Source organism: Rhynchophorus ferrugineus, unplaced genomic scaffold (genome assembly GCF_030347505.1).
Source record: "Rhynchophorus ferrugineus isolate W39M unplaced genomic scaffold, kcgeb_rfMv2 rfM7, whole genome shotgun sequence".
Taxonomy (NCBI): Eukaryota; Metazoa; Arthropoda; class Insecta; order Coleoptera; family Curculionidae; genus Rhynchophorus; species Rhynchophorus ferrugineus.
In genome coordinates this window covers 4949277-4972854 of record NW_027472586.1, presented here as the reverse complement: position 1 = coordinate 4972854, position 23578 = coordinate 4949277, and the positions used below count along the sequence as shown (strand labels likewise).

General features: G+C 32.4%; 1 protein-coding gene across 2 annotated transcripts in view; it reads right to left on the bottom strand.

Moving 5' to 3' along the window:
* Positions 1 to 21238, bottom strand: part of LOC143199554 (lateral signaling target protein 2 homolog) — a 34808-nt gene extending 13570 nt beyond the window's left edge. For both annotated transcript variants that reach the window (XM_076409439.1, XM_076409440.1), the window contains exons 1-2: positions 20857 to 21238; positions 4824 to 5102 (exon numbers count right to left, since the gene is read on the bottom strand). In XM_076409439.1, the coding sequence (XP_076265554.1) occupies positions 4824 to 5102; positions 20857 to 20892 (315 nt within the window). In that variant the 5' untranslated portion in view covers positions 20893 to 21238. The remainder of the gene's footprint in view (positions 1 to 4823; positions 5103 to 20856) is intronic.
* Between the last annotated feature and the right edge of the window lie 2340 nt (positions 21239 to 23578).

The following is a 23578-nucleotide window of genomic DNA, read 5'->3' as shown; positions in this document are numbered from 1 at the left end:
CGACTAACCAGTATAGTTGTTTTATTTTGGTTCTAATGTGTTTTGCTTTTTGTCTAACGTGATGCTTCCAATTTAATCTACCGTCAAGATGGATTCCAAGGTATTTTGCTGATTCTGCTTGATGAATCGGGCATCCATTGAGTGATATAATTAAGTTTTTATTATTTCGCCTTAATGCAAAATTAACGTGGACAGATTTGGAGCTATTAAGTTGAATTTTCCAATCTTTTGTCCATTTGTAGATTTTGTTGACTGCCACTTGCACTTTTTCTATTGCCCTAGGCAGAGATATATCTTTTGCCATAATAACTGTGTCATCAGCAAAGGTTCCAAGAAGTGTTTCTTTTGTTGTTGGAGCCCAAGAATAATGACATCATTCCAAGCACAGAGTCAATGTTTTCTGGAATAGCAACTGTTCTTGGATAGCCTTCAAAACTTTCGTCCACTCAACGAACTTCAGCTATGATTAAATTCGTTATACCAACGTTTCACAGTGGCCAAGGATGGGGCTTCTTCGCCAAAAGTCCGAGAATGTTGATAGGAGTGCATCTCCTGTCTTGGTAATTGAAGTTGACGGTCATAAAAAATCATCAGAAAATGTTTGCACTGAGACAGAATTCTTAAGTAACTATCTAAACAATACAAATTGTGCACAAATGACAAAACTTTGTGAAGAAGGTTATGGTTAAAAAAGTTACATTTCCAAATGGAAACGTCACATGAGGCTTAACATAACACAGTATGCCTACCAAGACACCAAATAAAAATACTACAAAAAATTAACTCACTAAACAGTAAAAAATAGCCAAACCAACGTTTTAATATAAAATATGTACATAATAACCGTTATAATAAATAAATAAAAATAAACAAAAACTTATTTAACCTATCGACTACACACATTTGTATTGTTCGTAATTTAATTTTGTGTATATGTCCCAAAATTATATTATTATTTTTATATTATTTAATACCGACTTCAAACTGATTGTAGTAATGATTAATTGTAGTTTTAGGTCCTTCGATAATATATGTATTAGATGTACTAAAACGCTAAAATAAATTATATTTGATGAACATGTTTGTTCCATTATTTTATTTATATTGTAATTTTGTTTTATATCAAAGCCTAAACGAACTAAAACTCAGAGTTGATGCGGCAACATTGCGACGTTTTGACGTCATAATAAATAATATTGTTTCATTTATAATAACTTGAATATTGGCCACACTATACCCTACAAGACCAGATTATGTCCGATCTATACCTTTGACTTTTTGATAAAACATAATACGATATAAAAAAGGATATTAATAATTCATCTCTCAGGAGAACTTACTTATTTAAAAGCTGTACTAATTGATAAGTTACTGTTGGTTGTTTTCTGACGCTTTATTTTTATGGAATATCCGCAATTGTATTAATATCATTTCGACCACAATGGTTTTATTTGGTTCTCGGGTAATTCTACGAAATATTAATTAATTTATCTGCGCTAGAAAGATATGACTCATTAGTCGATATCATTAGTGATATAATTTAGAAACTTAATTGTAAAGTTATGAGAAATTATATTATATGCTTGGTGAAAATGCGAAATATAAATGTAAACAACTTAACCTAACTGTTAAATTCGATGGTTATAACATATATAAATATATAACTATAAATATAAACGTTGCTTATTACAATGCTGTTGCAAAAGGATTTTTCAAAAGACTAGTTTTCTGTGATGAAAAGTGGATCTATCACGATCATCCCAAACGCAAAAGGTCATGGGATTTTCTCAACAAATGCCTCTTTACAGGGAAAAAAGATCAGAATATATGCTAACACCAAATAGGTCGTATACAAGAACAGAAATGATAAAGTAATTTTCAAGATTACTTCGTATGTTGCAGAGATAGTGAAATTCCTCGTGAGACACCGAAACCAGACATTGTCTCTTTCAATTATCGCTTATATTTTAACACTAGAAGAAGCAATCTCAAATTATAACAGTCTGGTTATCAGAAAAACCCCTGCTAGTACTTCAAACATGGTTGTTTAGTTCGTTCTCTTCCATGAATCTCATCACATGGGGTGTGTAAATAAGTTTTGACGGTTTCCTTGTTCCTTGAAGTTCTTTTCAGGGAAATTTATACAATATCTTTTAATTACAGCTTTGATTACTGTTATATATGACTTTCATGTGTTCTTAAGGTGGCATAGGAGTTGAAAAAGACTCTAATTTTTGAGGAGAAACAAGAATAGAGTTAATAACATAACGGATTCAAGATTTAATGACATGTAATACAACAGTCAGTTATTTTTACTAGTTTTCGGAACATTTCCTTATCGATCAAACTCTTGCAGATAATAAAATGTTAATATCCCCTCTTGAAAAAATTATCATTTTCACATCCTTATCTCTGGATAAAAACGATAGTTTTATATTCCTGTTTATTGGCAAAGCGCTGGAGGAAGAACAAACAACACAATAACTCTGGGCTCGATCTCTTTAAGATAAAATTGCTTCTGGTATGTTTCCAACTGTAATAAAGCAAAATCAATTCAGAGAATGGGAAGATTTTTTTTACTAAAACAGTACTGCATTGTTTTGTCCTCGTATTTTTCGAAATAATAAATACAAATCGACATTTTCTCCTGTTAGGTGTATAAATAATGTTCTAATATTCTAGAACTTCTGGAATCTGGAATTTTTCTGCACGTTGTACAATAAGGTCAATTGAAAAGTCCCCGGCTTATCATAGTAAAACACATTTTTTTTGGCAAAATTAGTTTTTTTTATTCAACATAATTCCCTTCAAGGGTGATTTTCAAGGTTCAATTTTCGATACCATTTTTTTACTATGATTTGTCCTTTGCTTCAAGATAGGCCCCCAGCGAGCATTCTTTTGAGATCTGAGAACAGAAAATAGCCGCTGGGGGTCAGATCTGGAGAATACGGTGGGTGAGGAAGCCATTCGAAGCCCAATTCATGGATTTTTGCCATCGTTTTCACTGACTTGTGACACGGTGCATTGTCTTGGTGAAGCAGCACTTTCTTTTTCTTCAATGTGGCCGTTTTTCGGCGATTTTGTCCTTCAAACGGCCCAATAACGCTATGTAATAGTCGCTGTTGATGGTCCTTCTTTTTTCAAGGTAGTGAATTAGTTAAGGTGAGTAAATTATTCCATGCGCATCTCAAAATACAGACGCCATAACCTTGCCACTGTTGCATTTTCCCACGCTTTGGTTCATAGTGTGCAGTCCACTCGGATAACTGTCGATTGGACTTCGGAATGAAATGATGGACCCATGTTTCATCCATTGTTACATATCGACGCAAAAGCTCGGGTTTATTACGCTTGATCATCTTCAAACACTGTTCCGAATCATTAACTCGTCGTTGTTTTTGGTCAAAAGTGAGCTCGCGCGGCACCCACTTTGCACAGAGCTTTCTCATACCCATGAATGATATGATGTACACGTTCAGTTGATATCTTTAGAGTGTCTGCTATTTCATTCAAATTCAATTTACGGTCATTCAAAATTATTTTGTGGAGTTTTTAATGTTTTAGTCGGTAACAACCTCTTTTGGGCGTCCACTGCGTTCGCCGTCTTCGGTGCTCATTTCACCACGTTTAAACTTAGCATACCAATCCTTGATGGTTGATTTTCCTGGGGCAGTGTCCGGAAACTCGGCATCAAACCAAGTTTTTGCTTCAACTGTATTTTTTCTCATCAAAAAGCAATATTTTATCAATACGCGAAATTCCTTTTTATCACAATAACAAAAGTTGCTTCACGCAAAATGCTATAATTCACAAAATAATGATCCGACAGCCGTCAAATTTATATACGCATTTTTTTAGGGTTAGGGCTAACTAAAAAACATATGGATTTAATTCTAGAAGCGCCATCTATGTGTCAGGCCGGGGACTTGTTAATTGACCTGTTAGTAGCTGTCCTTCATGTTTTACGGCCAAATCTTGGATAATTTCGTAGATCCATGTGATTTAGCGGTCATCGTGCATCCTTGAATTACTAGTAGGTTTGGTGCTATATTTGCGCCTCTTAAGTCCAAATAGGCTTTACTATTGAATGATCAATCTCTTTTTTTTTTGAGTATATTTTAAAGTCTCTTTGATTTTATGCCAAATTAGGAGTAAATCAATACAGGTATTCTGAGCCTGATCTGTTTAACTATTTGTTTAACATGATAGTTCAAACATTAGATGGATGCTAAGGTATTTCGCTGATTCTTCTTGTAGAACTGGGTATTCCTCAAGTGATATAATTAGATTTCGGTCTTTTTGACACAACACAAAATGGATATACACAGATTTGGAGTCTCTAGTTCAATTGTGAATCTTGGTGACTGTCACTTGTCTTTCTATAGCTCTAGAGAGAGATGTATCTTTTGTCACAGTGACGGTGTCGTCAATAAATGTTCCAAGCACTGTTTTTTTGTTGTTGTTGAGATATCGGTAGAGTAGAGCACATATAGGAAGACACTACCCTGCATCTCGTGGAAACAAAAGGTGTTATCAGTCAAATAATATCAGTATCACCAAATAATATTAGATACCCACAGTCAGTCAAGAAATCAAGAGAATTGCAGGGGGGCACGAGATATATACCTTGATTTAAGTTATCATAAAGACAAATTGTAGGTTAGACGGAAACGACTAGTAACAATGTATCAATTAAATAATAATAAAAATAAACTATAATCTATTGGAATAGTTTACATGATATTCCCTATACAGAACACGACAGGAAAAAATCAGGAGGTGTGAGGAATGGTGGCGAAATCCTGCTATATCTTCACGCTTACCTCCGCACCAAACCACAACTGGCCGGCTAGATTCTCCTGAAGCACGTCTTCGGGGAATTTCACCCTGAAATCGCGGTTAGCACGCTCGTCCCCGATCAGCACATCCATGATGGCGTTGGTGATGGTCAGCACCTTGTCCTGGGCCTGGCGCAGTTGGTTGACCAACGCGGTGCACCTTTCCGGATCCTTGCGGCCGTCGAAGCTGTCCAGCTCGTTTGCGACGACGTTGAGATCCTCATCGGCGTAGAAAAATTGGGCCAGAAGTGATTTATCGTCCCTCTGCAAGAAAATAAACGTCTCGTTAGGGTTTATCCAAAGTTTATTCATCAAATAAATATAACAGACACTTGTACACAGGGACATGTATAAACATTATTTCACCAGAGATTGAGTTAGGGCCGATGGGTCCTCCTAGTTATATACCTAGATTAAAGTTATCATAAAGACAAATTGTAGGTTAGACGGAAACGACTAGTAACAATGTATTAATTAAATAATAAAAAAATATATTTATGACAAACTACATAAATATTTCAAAAGCGATAATTATTTTTTAAATGAAAGAAGAATAATCTGCAGTTTTATTTAGTTTGCCATAATTGGTGTTTAGGATTGTCATTGCCTTCCAATGCGTAATTTATGAATTATCGAAATGTCTGGGTATGATACTTTTCTCTTTTTCTCTCAGCCCAATTTGAAGGTTGGCTACAAAGTTGTATAGCTCGCCTCCTGTCACTACCAATCTTCATCGTCTTCACTGTTCATATCTTCCTCCGTATTATCATTCATCAGGATATATTCGTTCCATAAAATCATATAATCTGAAGTACAAGCAATGTCGGGATTCACCATTTTCAATAAGTTAACCACATCCAAGGATACACCGCCAAGAATATCTGCATTCCATCGCAACTATTCCTTAATTACATTTAAGGAAACACAGTTGTCTTCATCAGTGGTACAAAACAGGTTGTTCCAACATTTTGACTAGTTTCATGATTTAGAACATTCTAGATCATATGAAAATATAAAATAGCTCCTCAGATATGTTTTCGGGATTCTTTGATGGGACAAATCAAAGAAAAAACTGTCGGTAGTATAGTTTAGAAAGTGTAATTATATCCTGCTTCATTGGTTGGACAAATGGAGTTATATTTGTGGCACGTACGTTACAAAAATCGATCCATTCCGACTTCTTAGTTGCTCTTATGGAGGAGGACAGTAACAACGCATTATTGGAAGGTTCTGTTCTATTAGAAAATCTATTAGTTTTAAATTAAATTATGAAGAGAATACTTGCGATTACAAAATCATTGTCATACTTGAGGGATAAAGCGCTTGTAAAACCACACAATAGGTATATAATAATTATTATAGAAATACTTATCATCCTTACTGATTCTTTTAATTTTCCTCTTAATTTCAAGACTGTTATTCCAAGCAGTTCAAACAACATCGCGATAACATATTTTATTGATTTAAACACATATGCGACAGATCATAAAACCATAATAACATAATGATTAACCTCAGTTGTTCTTGGTTGAGTTAAATTATTCTCCGCACAAATACATCGACTCATTGTACTACTTAATCGTTGGTAAACGTATTACCTTGCTGCGTCAACCTTATATACATCATCGCGTCTATAAACCTTGATGAATGATGCGGAATTCGGATTCACTTGATTATACGCGATGAAAATACGGAAAAAGGTCACACCATAACAAAAATTGATGTCGTAGAAGCTATCAATTATTGTACAAGTTGAAAATCGCCATTAATTTTTTAAAATGTAACGCTTTATTACAAAAAAAAATCTCCTGCATAGTTATTCGGTAAAAAACTTCTTTGGAGACTATTCAAGATCCATCCATATGTATTTTGTCTTGATATATCGTTGACAAGACATTAGAACCTTATATATATATATATATATATATATATATATATATATATATATATATATATAATAACTATATATAACTATCGAATAACTTCGATATATATATATATATATATATATATATATATATATATATATATATTCCCAGACGAATAATTCATACAATCATCCACTATGTGACATAAAGCCTTTAATTGGTCAATTGAAAAGTCCCCGGCCTGGCACACTGGACCATCGTCCGCTTTACTTATCCAACTTGATACCATGTAACGTATACTTGTCCGCCAAGACAAACTCTGGATTAAAAAATACATATTTCAGATTATTGAAGGTGTTAAAGAAAAAGTAGCATACATGGAGCATATGGAAACCTATATGGAAATGGTAACATGACGGAAAATGTCCATGGAGCAGTGTATGGAGAGGGGGGGGGGTATGAATACTGAAGAGGATAATAATTATCTATATCAAAGCTTAAAATGAAAAAGTATATAAATACATCAAACATAACCCCCCGCTGGTGATGGTAAATACGAACGAAATTTTCAAACAAATTTGACGATGATGTTAACATCAATATTGTTTACGTTCGTGGAATTTTAAGCGAAGTGGGGTTATTTTTAAAAACATTAATAACGGACATGGAAAACTGGAGAGCCTTTGAAAATATTGTTTTGAGAAGATCGATTACGAATAACTGTAAAGCGTCGATTGGTGTCAAGCAGTAATTGATGAGATTAAGAAAAGAATTTCCACTATAGGTGTGGTTTTCTCGCTGAAGTTATTGAATCGAATTGTCTGCAATTTTGAATAGGACGGGAAATCTGGACGCTGGCGACTGGATACTTTGAGAAAACGTTGACGTATCCAGTAAATCTCTCAGAACTAGTGTTGGGAACAATCGACTGAAATCGACTATCGACTGTTCAGTAATTGACTACTTTTTACTATCGACTGTTTCGGTCGCTATTTTTGGTTCGACTGTTATTACTAGTAACTGTTTTCAGTCGCTCTTTTTGGTCCGACTGATTTTATTACTATTTACTATCGACTGTTTCACTCGTTTACTTTTAGTTACTATTTTCGGTTCTACTAGTTCATTCGACTGATTTTTAACGTTCTGGTCTTCCGTCCTAGCCGCGACCTTGAAAGTAATGCGCCGAATTTATGCTTATTTATATTTATATGTAATATATGTGGTTTTATGTTTTTTTAGTTTGTTTGTGAATAATTATATAATGTAAATTAATATAGCAGCATTTTGGAACGCTAGTTTTCGAGGGCAAAAAAATTGTAAATGATAAATAGTAAGATACTTTTGACTGGCATAATAGGTAATATTTTGGACTGGTATAATAGGTACTACTTTTTTGATAAACTATCACGATTTTTGTCCAAGCGTGTTGTTTGTCGAAACTTTTTTCCTAAAATCTTGAAAACTAAAATTAGGTACCAAAGATTTCAGAAATTGCATAGATCCAAAAAATTTTAAGAATTTTTTACAGTAGCAGTTGTTAAATTTCTTTTAAAAATATTAAACGTAAAGAGGTGAATAAAGTATATTAAATATTTGTAAAAACTACTTTAATATTCAACAATTTATTTTGTTGGCTATTAAGAAGAGCACCACAGTTTTTATTTGTTAACGAATGGACTATTTTAACAGAATATGTTCAACTTTTAAAGCCCATTGAAATAATGACCACCGAGTTATCTGGTGAAAGATATCCCAACGATGGGGAATGGGGAAAAAATGACAAAATTGTCTATTAGATGTCATCAATAAAAGACTGACAATTTTAGAAATGAATACGATACGCGGGAAATCCACATTTTTAGATCCTAGATTTAAAAAAGCAGGATTTGGTATTGCAAATAATGTTGAGGCGCTACAAAAAGTTATCAAAAAAGAGGTATCTTCCATAAAATACAAATATAGTTCTACAACTCGAAATTCGAGACAAAGCTACTGACCAAGAATGTATTGACATCTGGAGATATTTTGATAAAAAAATGGCTAGAATGAAAGAAGTAATTACTCCAAGTACTGCAGCAACTTTACAGATTTAGCAGTATTTGGAAATTCCATTTATTGGGTGTTTAGAAAACCCATTGGATTTTGGCAAACCCATAAAATGAAACTACTTGAATTATATCAGTTACACGTAAAATATTCCTCAATACCCGCAACATCTGTCCCCTGGGAACGAGCTTTTTCCAAATCTGGGCAAATAATTAACGATCGAGGAAATCGCCTCAATTCGTAATATTCACAGTAATTTAAAAATATTTCCGTTGAAAAATAAATAAAACTTTTATTTAAAAAAGGCCTGGTAGTTATTGTACGATCATTTTTTGGTTCATCATGGATTAGATTTTTCAATGATTAGGTATACATTTACATTTTATTTACTAGTTATAGTTATGGAAAATCTTTAGTTTTTAGGGTTTATTTAAGTTGTATGGTACTATTTATATTTATTATGCTATGTTATTTAAAAATAGCAATTAATATATATTAATATATTATATTAATATAATAAATCATACACGACAAAACATTTGTGGTGTTATTATTCCATTCCTTTTTACACATCCACAGAACATTCAGTATAAAAGTAATCCTACTTCCTTTAAAATTATATTATTTATTACATGATAATAGAAATTAGTAATTTTTTTTCCTTTTCTTTTTTAAAGTTATCACGTGAATGAATATATATACATCTCTGTCTCGCTTATACTATCATTGGAGAATATAAAGACATTTAAAATTAACTGCTGCAAGCATTTATCTCCGTTCTTTCCTATCTCACATTTTATACAGACAAGAATTCGTACATCTTCGTCTGACATTATGAATGGAAAAAAACTGTCGAACCGTGCATTTGACTGAAAATAGTAATTACTATTTGCGGTCGCTATTTTTTGACTATCGACTGTTTAGCGACTATCGACTGTTTTCAGTCGATAGTTCCCAACGCTACTCAGAACTAATATTTAACATAATGTTTAGATTAACAGCCAGATACAGTTCCTATCGACTATCACTTGTTCCTATGGATAGATCTCATGATCTAGCTGACAAACACTTCCATTTTTATGAAGATAAGTGAAAAAATTCAAAATTACTTAACAGTCCTTAGATAACTAATTGAATAGCATATTAATTTAATTAATGGCAACGACCAAAAAGACATCAGCAACCAGAATCAGAAATTGTCAAATAGAAAAAAATCGTCAATCATTTTAAGAGTTACACACAAAAGGATATACAATATCTAACTAAACTTTAAAAACAAATATTAATTCACATAACCTCAATATAGAGAAGAAAAAAACAACAAAATTTAACAGAACAGATTTTTTAAGTTCTAGAAATAATCTCGGTTTTTGGGTCAGAGATTATTTTTAATTCCGAATGAACTTTCCATATTTCTGACTTAGTACCAAACCTCAATTGTTCGTTATTCAAATTACTTCACGACCAATCAACGAAAGGTGTTCAATACAATCAATATCGATAAAATTCATCGTGAAAATTATTGTTTTTTATTTTTCAATGTTAGTTGAGCCGTCAATGCTATTATTCGAGTGTAGCATAATAATGAAAACTGAATGCCAATCCCAGTAGCCTGATGTGAGTTCGTTAGGTTCTTCATTATTAAATACCCAGTAATTAACAGGTCGATTAAAAAGTCCTCGGTCTACATTTTGACTTATAGCCACCCTATAACTTATCGATACCATTTTTGTAGTACAATTTGGCTTTAAAATAGGCCTCAGTTTCGGCGATCACCTCTTCACTCTTCACGAAAATTTCTTCCCAGCGCGCATTCTTTTGAGATCTGGGAACAGGAAATGGTCGCTGGGGGCCAGATGTGGAGAATAAGGTGGATGAAGAAGCAATTCGAAGCCCAATTCATGAATTTTTGCTATCGTTTTCACTGACTTGTGACACGATGCATTGTCTTGGTGAAGCAGCACATTCTTTTTCTTCAAATGTGGCCGTTTTTCGGCGATTTCATCCTTTAAACGGTCCAATAACGCTATGTTCAATAGTCGCTGTTGATGGTCCTTCCTTTTCCAAGGTAGTCAATGAAAATTATTCCATGGGCATCCTAAAATACAGACGTCATAACCTTGCCAGCCGAGTGTTGCGTTTCTCCAGGCTTTGGAGCGGGTTCATCGTGTGCAGTCTACTCGGATGACTGTCGATTGGACTTCGGAGTGAAATGATGGAGCCATGTTTTATCCATTGTCACATGTCGACGCAAAAGCTCGGGTATTACGCTTGATAATATTCAAACGCTGCTCCGAATCATCAACTCGTTGTTGTTTTTGGTCAAAAGTGATCTCGCGCGGCACCCACTTTGCACAGAGCTTTCTCATTCCCAAATATTCGTGAATGATATGATGTACACATTCAGTTGATATCTTTAGAGTGGCTGCTTTTCATTCAATTTCAATTTACGGTAATTAAAAATCATTTTGTGGATTTTTTAAATGTTTTCGTCGGTAACAACCTCTTTTGAACGTCCACTGCGTTCACCGTCCTCGATGCTCATTTCACCATGTCTAAACTTAGCATACCAATCGTTGATGGTTGATTTTCCTGGGGCAGTGTCCGGAAACGCGGCATCAAGAAAAGTTTTTGCTTCAACTGTATTTTGTCCCTTCAAAAAGCAATATTTTATCAACATGCGTAATTCCTTTTTATCCATTTTTTCACAATTACAAAATGCTATAATTCACAAACTAATCATCCCACAGCTGTCAAATTTAGACACGCATATTTTGAGGGTTAGGGCCAACTAAAAAAACATATGGATTTAATTCTAGTAGAGCCATCTATGTGTCAGGCTGGGGACTTTTCAATTGCCCTGTTAAATGATACCAAATAATGTTTTAATAGTGGTACGGTCACTGTGTTGCTAAATCCTGAAACCACGCTACGCAGAGAGATGCTCCTGCTTCTTCTGTCGTATTTCTTATTGGACAGCCAATAGTAAATAATAACTATTGAATAACTAAGTTAATTTGATAATTTCGGAACTTAAAATAATAATAATAATAAGGTTTACTTCAACAAACTTGTATATAGTAACATCTAAATCGCTAAAAATTAATTCATAGTACAATATTTGTGTTATATAGTATGTTAGTTTCGTCGCAGTCTTCTTTTTACCAAAGTTCCTATCTCCACCTCTTCTTTTCTATAGGTTCCCTCATATCGTCAATCACAATTAACATATTCAGGGAACATTTCGAAAAAATGCACCAAAAACCTGATGAGATATAAGGACAAATTCAACCACTTCTTGATTGATCTGAATTTTTAACATTTCGATGTTTCAATTCATTAAAGTTGACGAAAGGGAAATGATCAACTGGGTTATCAGCTTTGAAAGATACCTCACTTGTACTTAAACTACTCAGACTTAGTACAACTCTATCTGCATACTATCCTCGTGTTTTTTATTATTCAAGGGTCATAAGAAGCAGGATACTTGTTTAAAAGAGGATAACCTACTAAAAGAGCTTCAGTATCAGAACTCCCGCGTTGAAGATGAGATCTCTAACGATACAGAAAGGTCGTTTAGTTTTAGTCAACAAATGCGGTTGCAAAACATCAAAAGATTCACCGGGAACACACGCAGTAGCTCTTTAGCTACTAGGTTTAGCTAAAAAATTGGGAGGACTACATTAAGATATTAACCACTTTCATCGACCAAAAGTAATAAACAAAAAGTGAAAGCCACTTTAGCTCTTATTTAGGCTACGTCGCTCGTAACTCGGTAAAAAATCTTGGTGTTACGACGACCTTGCCTGCCGTTTTAGGTCGATTAATTTACTAACGCATAATGTAAATAATTTAGTATATTCCGGCGACCAAATAAAACGTTTTCTCAGAAATTTCGTGCTATTTTCGGAGGTATTGAACTCTGTAAAAACATGAAAATGTTGAATATTTATCAAGTTAGGTCATTGTTCAAAGTAAATCAAGAAATTTTCACAATAACTTTGTAATTATAAACACATACCTCGATAAGTTAAAAGACACGTGTCAAACGTTCATCTGACACCTGGCGTTTTAACTTAAATGAAAGACAACGCGCCGTACCACAAGAAGTTTCGTCGACCACCGTAGAGACCAGATCTGACACTGAGTGACCATTGTTTGTTTGTAGATATCAAGGTAATGTCACAGGTAAAGAGGTTTGTTACAATAACATTAGTTTAAAATACCAGATAAGAGATAAACCAGTTCAATGGCACACATAATAACATCACGAAGTGACAGTCACCACTTAGTATCCGAACAAGAGAAACAAACGAAATCTAATAAACTGGCCACAAACTTTGAAACATTGATGAATATTGTATTCGACGGTCAGTTGATTCTATAGCACGTACCTGATGATTAGGGAGGGCGAATCCTCTTTCACCAGTTAATGGTCAAAACAGAATAGTGACTCTCAATTGAAAAAAAAAACTCATTAGATTTGTGAAATAATTTTATCTGAGAAGACCTCAAGAATCAGCAACAAATATCAGACCACAATCAGAAATCATCATGAAAAACGAGATAATATCGTCTGTCATTAGATGTTTAAGACTGTTGAAGAACAGCTCAATCAGCTTATAAATTGTATGATTTAATTATAATAAAAATATTTTTAAATTAATAAATTTAATTTATTTATTAAATTGTTACTAGTCGTTGCCGACTACTTACAATATGTCCTAACAATAACAATCTCTAGGCGGATCCATCGGCCCAATCTTAGTTAGTAGGTATTAACACTGCTGTTTTTCTATTAAATGCACCTTACTACACTATACAAGAATGGTTTGATTTCTTTTGAGTCTGCATCTTGTTCTGGTGTTATCCAATAGTTGTAATATTTCAATATTCGTATGAGAAAGGAGTAAGTCTTCATGTATCATTGCAATTTTCTTGATTTCTTACTTATAACTTATAACACTTTTCAGGACTTTGTTCTGCAAAACTTGAATTGTATTTATATTAGTTTTTGCAGGAACATCCCCATAACTGAATTCCGTATGTCCCTATAGGTTTCAATACTTGCTTGTATAATAAGAATTTATTATGTACTGATAATTCATTCCATCAAGATTTTCTTACAATCAACCAATACATTTTCTTATATTTTAACTCCAGTTCTTTCCTTTTCTTTTTTATAAATTCGTTCCAGCGTAGTTTTCTTTTTCCTTTTTCAATTACATCTGTTATTCTATGCACCTAGTCAATCGTCGAATGTTCCAAACCACTTTCAATATCCTTTTGTTTCAATAAATCCAAATGGCAACCGTGTAGAAATTATAGTCAATTCAATTATTTGTATATACGTCATCAAGATGTTTAATGAATTGCCTGTCGCAATTTGTAAATTCGTTTTAGAATCAGACAATATTTTCCTTCTCATTTTATACTAGTTAAAAAGAGATACAATGACGCCTGATTAGTTCGAACACGTAAACGAATGAACCTGTCAAAATCGTCCTGTTGTCAGACGTAAGCAAAATTCTTGAAAGCAATAGTGACAAGAGGTTATAATTACTCCAACCTATAAACTATTGGGCTGTATAATTAACTGTAGTTTATAGACGTACTATAATGTTAAAATAAATTATATTTGATAACATTTTTGTTCAATTATTTTATCTAGATTAGAATTTTGTTGTATGTCAAAGCCAAACTGAACTAAAACTCATAATTGATGCGTCAACATTGCTACGTTTTGACGTCACAAATTTAGATGACATATGTACAAAATAACCTTGAATAGACTATCGGTTTTTTCCCTCTATTAACCAAAATAATCTTAATTTTCAGATTTGTAGGCCCCTATAATAACATATGTATCAATAATAATTCGTTTCATTAAACACTAAATCGCCACTAAGAACACTATAAATTGATACCCGTGCTTTAGAACAATTTGTTCATCTTAGGATTATGCATTGCTTCGTATAAAATGCAGCACATGTGTGAATTCTTCCAAAACCCCCAAAGATCGCCAAATCCTCCCAAAATCACAAACAATAATAAAAACATGTACAATTTAAATAGACGAATCTAATCAGTTCGAATTAAAATAACCAGTACATCAATATCTGTCACAGGTTGTGACCGACGATGGGTATTAGTTACTTTCACTTTTCGATGATGCCGAGAAAGCGGTCGTCAACTTTCTTATTCTATCGCAGCCAGATAAAAGTTGAAAATGGCGAAATATCTGATGCTAATTAAATCGACTACATTAATTAATACACTTCCTCTAAAAAACAACAATATTTTTCCATATTTGATCGGTTTATAACTTTTTCTTCGCTATATTACTCGCACCTATTTGTATCATTAAAATATTGTTTAATACATCGATTAATCATTGGTTAATGAGTCGTTTTTATTTGAAAAACAAACGAAAGTATGCGGCCACCTAATATAAATATCAGATAAAAGTGGATAGTTTATAATTTGACAAGTTGTATTGCAGTCAAGGGCATACACCTACCGTGATTTTGAAATATACAATGTATTTCTTTAGTAAAATCTGGTTCTAGAAGAAAATATCATAAATATTTTATTGGTGTGATACTATCAACCAATAATAACCATTTTTATATGTTTCACTTCTTGAACTTTGTAAACTATTTATTGAACAACCCTCGTAAGTTTTCCAAAATATTTCTAAAGGAAAAGATCACAATACCCACAAGTGTTACACTAAAACAACGACCAACACTAGGGATGCAAACATTTTCTAGATTAAAATATAAAAAGTGCATTAAAATTAAAGAATAATATGTAAATCAAATAAGCGACAAATAATTCTAATAAAACAGCCAATATAGCCAAATTCAGTTCATAAAAACGTAAAATTCCGTTTAAACTCAGAGCATTTTTCCCTCTTTTTTACTAATTAACATTATTTTAATTAAAAAGAGACAGAATATCGGTTTGTAAAATTCGATTTGTATTGGTACTGGTCGACATCGTTGTCATATGTCAATAAAAATATAATAAAACAATTCTAACCTACAAACTATTACGGCTATTTAATTAATTGTAGTTTAAGTCCTTAAATAAATATGCGTCCACTATAATGTTAAAATAAATTATATTTTATATCGTTATTTTTGTTTCATTATTTTATCTACATTGGTATTTTATTGTAAGAGTCAAAATAAACGAAAACTTAAATTTCGTGCGGCATTACAAATTTTGATGACCTACACTGGCTGTTTTATTGAAAGGTCTATATACTCCAACCATGTTATATATAAACTGTGATATGAAGGCTTCAGCATAGTTTATTCTTCTGAAGATTTATTTTAATGTTATATTCTATATAAGTACCAGTATCTATTATATTCATTCTATTACTTTAGTATTGGCTGATTCGTTCTTATAACGAATGTCTATATTAAATAAATTCAATTTCAATTCAAAAATTAAATTTACGGACAGCCTATTAGACAGGTAGACACTACATGTGATTAGGATGAATCACAACTCACACATCTATTAGTCATCACTGTAAACACATTGATATTGTCAATGTTGATAGCCTGTCTAATTTCTACATAAAAAAATTATTGAAGTTATTTATTGACGTTTTACTTTAAATATAAGCACTTCGGATAATAAGTAAACGGTGATTCATTAAAGAAATATCAAAATACTCCTTAAATGGTACTGTAACCGTAAAATCTAATAGTACCGAGACGTCATGACCACTCCGAGGTCCTTGAAACAGCGAGAAAACAAGGAAGTTTGAAGTGTTTCGGTTGAATTGGCGCTTTTTTATACGAGTAAATGTATCCGATTTATTATTTTAGAATTAATGGTACCAATAAAGCACTTGGCACAAGTTAATTATAATTTCATTATATGCGTATCGCTGGAAACACCGGTTAATTTCCTTGAAATAACTTAGTGTGCATTATTTAGAACACAGATCCATTTATATGTACGAATTGAGAAACGCCAAAGCATCAAGAACCTCGATACATCGCGTACCTGCTTCGAATACAGACAGTTTAATTAGTATTTTTCGTAACAACAACTAAATATATAAAAACGATGGTAGTCAAAGACATAGTGGGCTCTGCCGCAATAGTTGGTTAAATTGGTGTTGATCAACCTTTCCGGTAAGGTTAGGAAATGTAATTAACTTGGCATAAAAATGACTTGCTATGTTCGTGCGGTATTAACAGTTTATCTACTTAGGTTTAGATTTTTCATAATAAGAAAGACTGCCACGTAAAACTATCGATGATTCTAATAAAGAATCAAAACAATTATAATAATAATGATAATATACCAGAAATAAAAACAAAAAAATTAAAAATTCGCCTGCTAAGTCAAACAGTAACGAAAGCGCTAGGAAACATTGACGTCACTTATCCTTTCCCAACCACCATTTCCACATTCCAACGTGTAAACTTTTTAGCGCGCTTCGATTTTATTTGGATTTTATTATCCTATATTTCAGTTAAAATATAGAAACAAACGAAAAAATTGTACTGGGACTTATTAAGGCAAATAAACTAGATTTGGCTTAATAAAATAGATAAATTGAAGTGAGTGGGTAATCTAGACACACTAACTATGAAATGCGGTAGAATATTGAAGAATATTAAATAAAAATACTACCAGCATAACAGTTGTCAAGAAAATTAATAAGTACACATAATAACTCTAAAGAGTGCCCAATAATAGAATAATTGTGAACTATACTATTAGTGAGATCAAGTGCCTTATTTGAAAGTTGTATCGACGGCAAAACCTACCGAAAAATGTTATGATGATAATTTGAAAATACAGATCCCAATATAGTGGACAGGGTAATCAAAATCTTTATTGTACTACAACACAAAAAATATTTTAATTATAGCTTATATTTCAAACGGCTCTGTGAAATGAATATCCGGTAATATTTCGGGAAATAAAATGCACAAATTCCAATTTTCAAGTTTATTTTAATAACAGCCTTACAAACTTACATTTATACTTCTTATACTTCATCAAATACCTTACAAAATCTTTAACTTATTAAGTTAAGTAATCTTTAACTTAAATATTCTTTAAGCTATTAAGTTCTCCTATGAATCGTTAAACTATCTGCTTAGTTTCTTTTACTTTACTTGACTTCAGTGGCAACATTACAGTTTCTATATTGTCGGTTCATATAACCCATCACATTATATCTAATATACTTTTCCATATTATTTAGTAACTGAAAAAGGAACCAAATTACTAGGGACTCATATACAAAATAAACAAAACAAATGAGGACTAACCTTAAATTTTATCAACAATGTTATTTACCTCTATATTACGTTAATTAGACTTTACACATAATTAAAGGTAGTTAAAATAGTAAATACTTACAGTAAATTGGCCTTATTTTTGTGAATAAATTACCGATGTTCAACCTATACCAGCTGATTTGCGCCTTGCAAGATTTAACCACATTTATCCAGCAGTTTTTGCTTTGGGGCGAAAATACTTAGCTTGCTTGCAGTTTTTGACGGTGCATAATTATATTAGGGACCACTGATACAGATTAAACGCCTAATTATAACACAAAATTATTAAAATAACGTATAAATAAGACCTGTACCTATACAAACCGTCCAGTGCGACCAAAACAACTACGTCACACGCAGATTTGGAGAGTTTTAGCGCACATTTAACTTTACTCCTATTTCAAACGTCAACTTTTCTTTCAAATCCATTTCTTGCAGAAATAACTTTTATTCCAGGTAACGCAAATACGTAGAACTGTCACAAAACATTTTTTCCAAAACTCATCTACCCTATTGCGGATAAAGAACCAGAATCAATCAATCGAGAAGGCGTCGCCTATCATCATAACAGCGTCAGGCAATTTTTTAACAGGCCAACTCGATGTGAAAACAGAATTTCCTTAATGGATCAAAACTGACGAGAAAGGGCCGCCCGCGAAAATCACTTCCAAAGAAAGCGGAAGTTTTAAGAATAACGAACAAAAGCCCCAGGCACCAAAAAAAGATCATTAATCAAGCGGGTTATTAACAAAAGCCGATTGAAATGCAAAAAAGAGTATCGTTTTGATTCAGTCTTATCAATCCGCATCTAAGGTATAATAATTATTATAGAAATAAAAACTTGATACTAGATCAACTATAATCTAGAACTAAATAATAAAAAAGTAAATATGTTTTCATCGATTGGTTCAAATATGCTTCAGTAACCTTCGAAAAATCGTTTACCAGTCGTTTCTAAATATATTACAATATAAATAACATAGTGTTACACTTTAAATACAATTTAAGTCAAACAAGTTTCCAGAAACAACATAACTGTCAAATAAAAACAAAAATTTAAAAAATATCAGCCTAAATACCTTACGCCAAACGTTTGTATATTTATCAAGGTATTACAAATTACCGTTACCAATAGCAGCGATTTAAAAAAACAAAATTATAAAATACACAAGATAAACGAATATCAAGCCTTACGCCAGCTATTTGTATAATTACTCATTAGTGTATCACTCATACTAATAGCAGTAATAGCGTAAATAAAAACAATGGAAGGAGCCGAGTAGGCTTTGCCTTCGCACAAGGTCTTTCTCCGATTGTAACGCACTAAGACAAGATTGTGTTTACAGAGATGCGTAGATTGCCTGATATAAATGTCATCTCAGTACCGCAGGACAGTGTTCCGTATTTATAATCTGGCGGAGTATAATTTTTTGTTGTTCAATGCAGTAAACAAGATGGTATTGTTGCAATTAATTAATCTCGCTTGTATTTGATGTAATAATTTAAAAACTGAATGAATTAAAGTTTGTTATATTTATTTAGAGACTTATAATAAATATTCTCCAACTTATGACGTTATCTTATCAATGACATATAGACGTCTATTAAACCTTTGTAAATAAATTTAATATCACTATTAATAACGATATATAAAGAAAATTTGATATTATCATAACAATAGCATAAAAAATAATTTTGTTTAAAGTAACCAGAGCCTCCTTGTTAAAATAACACATATCCTATGCTAATTTTTTAAATATGCTGTAAAATACTGTTTATTAAATATGAATACTTGAGTTGTTTCTTGGAAATTCCGCCATTGTTATTAATTAATTCACACAATGCGAGTTTTAGGAACACATGATGACATTGGTTGATCTTACTTTAAAACATATACCAGAAATTATATTAGAACATTGTGGATACATTTTAACAAGGAACTAATTGAAAAGTAATTTTGTATGACCTTAAGATATATACGATTGCTCGATATCTATGAAGGAAATCATTTTTATACCATAATGATATCCTATGGTTGGAACACAAAATAATAAATGGTGTACCTCAAAATTATCTGGCAACATAAACCAAATAGCTGATAACAAAAGAAAATATATCATTATCTGTTAGAGGTGACATATATATCCAGTATTTGTTTATGTCTGAACAAATACATTAAACTGGTTTCTTTTTTTTTCCTTTAGTAAACTTTTATTGTACCAAATATTACTTGATGCAAACATTCGGGCTTCAATGTTATTAAGCAACCTTCAATGAAATACAGCATTTAGAGTAGATGTTTCAAACAAGATAATATAATGATAGCCAAACATTTTGGACATTAATTTTAAACGTGCCTGATAATATAGGTTGTGTTAACCTTTGCCATTCAATATGTTTCAAGTATTCAAACACTCTTATCATCACAGTTACGTCCGATGAAGATCTAACGGTTGTTGTTTACCAATGAAAGTTAAAAGTAAGTCTGATATTTTCCTTTTTTCTCAAGAAATTTTGATTAATATTCAATAAACACGCCCAAACAGTATTAAACGTCACGAATCGTAGAAAGTGAAACCTTTCTTAGACTTGATCTAGATTCGCAACATTGTCCCATTTCAAATATTTCGCAACTGCAGGAAATTGCTCTGCTTGAATGCTGCAAATTACGAGTGCGTGTAATTAAAATTGCGTATACACCTTATTATTACCTAGGCAAACTGCGAACATGCCTGTGAGGATGTTGTTTTTGAACCAACCATCATAAAATATGCACAAACATACCTTGGGTTTGTAAAACCACTTTCTGATCGATTCCATCACTGATCACAACAGGCCCAAGTATCTCCCAACTAAGACACTACCATAACGTACACTAAACAAGTCTTTTCGGGATTATATCTCGAATTTCCTCTAAAACTTTACTGAGCCATGATGCTATATCCCCGCTCTTCTTGACCTATTATGGTATTCATTGACCAAAACAATTGGCAGTTAGTGTAGTCTTGTTGCTCTATGTACAGTTAATCCGATGGCGCAACTTCGAAACTTGTCAGCAAGAGTATGAACTAAAACAGTACGGAAAACAAAAATCTCGTGCGATACCCACAACGCGAGCACTGTAAATTGACAGCCTGAACCGTTTAGTTTCACTGCGTCGTATGTCAATTCGTTCGCATCATTCTTCCATTCATTTCGTCGAATACTAAATAACGAATTCAGATCTAAAGCTAGGCAACCAGATAAATGCGACGGAATTTTAGATTTTAATTGTGATTCATAGATGGCGGAAGAATAACAATTTTGAGTTCAGTGGTGGTAATCCAGAATTATTGTTAATGTAGATTTTTATAATACAATTCAGTTAATTTTTTTCCTTAGCCCATAATTGTACGTTTAATTGATAATCGACCCCCGTACAATCCAGAAAAGACAGTTGTTTTGTTCGCCCGACAATTTTCCGGCTCGTCATATGTCATTTCGTTAGCAAAATGTTTGTGTCGTTGAGGATTAGATGTTTCGCCGAAAAGATTTGAAAAATACACTTAATAAGCGCCTTGGTCGCGCCGATGCCTTATTGTTTTGTGTGTCTTTATGAGACCGGATGTCAGAAATTTTGACATTTAATACCATAGATCGTGCATCTTTTTGTGGTTTGGTTGCAATAATAATAAAGCGAAAAAAAAACAACTATTAAATTATTGTTATTAATGTATTTCGTTATATATCCTGTGTGTTGCATTGTTTGATATTTTTTATCATTGTTTCAATATTATATAACGTATATGGAGAAAGAATAACTGTAATTACATTAAAACATGTGTTTTATACGATATTGACATTTTTTCATTAAACAGTGTTTAAATTTAACATTTTATAAGGTAGACATATAGACATAAAATAAAAAAGTATATAAAGATTATTAAAAATAACTGTAGCGACAAATATAAAAAATTATAGTGACGTTAATTAAATAAATATATTTGACGTTTTTATCAAGAGATGACTAAATATTTTTAACTAACTAAATTTTTATTCCAAATATTAAACGTAAACTTATTACCGAAATTTTTCGTTGTGTTTAAAAATTATATTAAAATTGGGTTATTTTGTTGTTTTGAAAGAATGAGATTTTACGTAAAAAATAGATTGTCAAAACAAGACATCCACTTTGACATAAGCTAAATTGACATATGATAACTAACCATTTGTTTTTCAGAGTTAACTAGACATTTTTATCTGAAATTTCTTAAATAATACATAATATTTGTAATGTTAATTTCAGTTTTATCAAATTCTGAATAATATTAAAAGAATTATTGCTATTAAAATTTAACCTGTTGATAACCAGTATTGTTTTAAAAGGAAAAAAACTAGTAACGGCCCATTTTAATAGGACTATTGGAAGCAGATGTATTCGAAAATTAAAAGCACTTAAATAAATATCTAAAAAAAGCGGCTGTGAAGTGCCGGACGCTAAAAGTATGATAAAACCATCGGATTCCATCCAAAAATTGAAGCCATTCCGTTGATATTTTAAACCGTATATGTTGAATTATCTCTTCGACGCCGTGTTCGAATTTATGTACCTCCAAGTGGCGTACTAAAAGGGTTATATTTCGTCTCTTGTTCCCGTTCTTTTATTATTACTTTTTCGTCATTTTAGTTCGGGTCCGGCAACTGCCGATGACCTGTCACGCGATAACCGTCCAGACAATGGTATTATTCACGGTAGCAGCTTCTTCCTTCACCTGGAATTGTTTTTATCGGAATTTTACGGCCCTAGGAAGGCGTACCTCACTTAAGAACAATAAACCGCCGTCTAGGCCTGTTCGTATACAACCAATTTCCTCCAAATGACTCGAGATTGATAACAATTCACTTCCACTGTTGTATTTTTAGCTTTAATAGCCACTAATAGGTGAGACGATAGTTACCTACATTATCATTTGATTCAATTAGTTCTCTCAGTGTATAAAGAGTTGCATAAACTTCGGACATATAATTAACCATTATGATATTTAAGAAATAACTTGCAAAAAATTGATCCACCTAAAATAGAATAATAATACGTGTTATATTTTCGAGATTTTACATAAAAACTTATAAATATAATTATATTATAATATGTGATCTTTGATTAGCAAACTGTAATTTTTATTATTGACAAGTACTGATTGCTCTGTATAAAGAGTTGCATATAACGGGGGTTTACATACATTATATGTAGAGTCTATTCAAAATAACAGTAAACTCACGTCATCACTATGTCGAATGTATTGCCTATCGCAATTTGTAAATTCGTTTTAAAATCAGACAATATTTTTTGTTCTAGATTTATTCCAGTTAAAAAGAGATATAGTGTTGTCTAATACGTTCAAACAAATAGCCGAGTAAGCCTACCAAATTCGCCTGATTGTAAAACGTCTGCAAAATTCTTCAAAACATTAATGAAAATAATTACATGTTTTAAACCAGCAAACGTTGATATGGTGCTTTGCTTGTT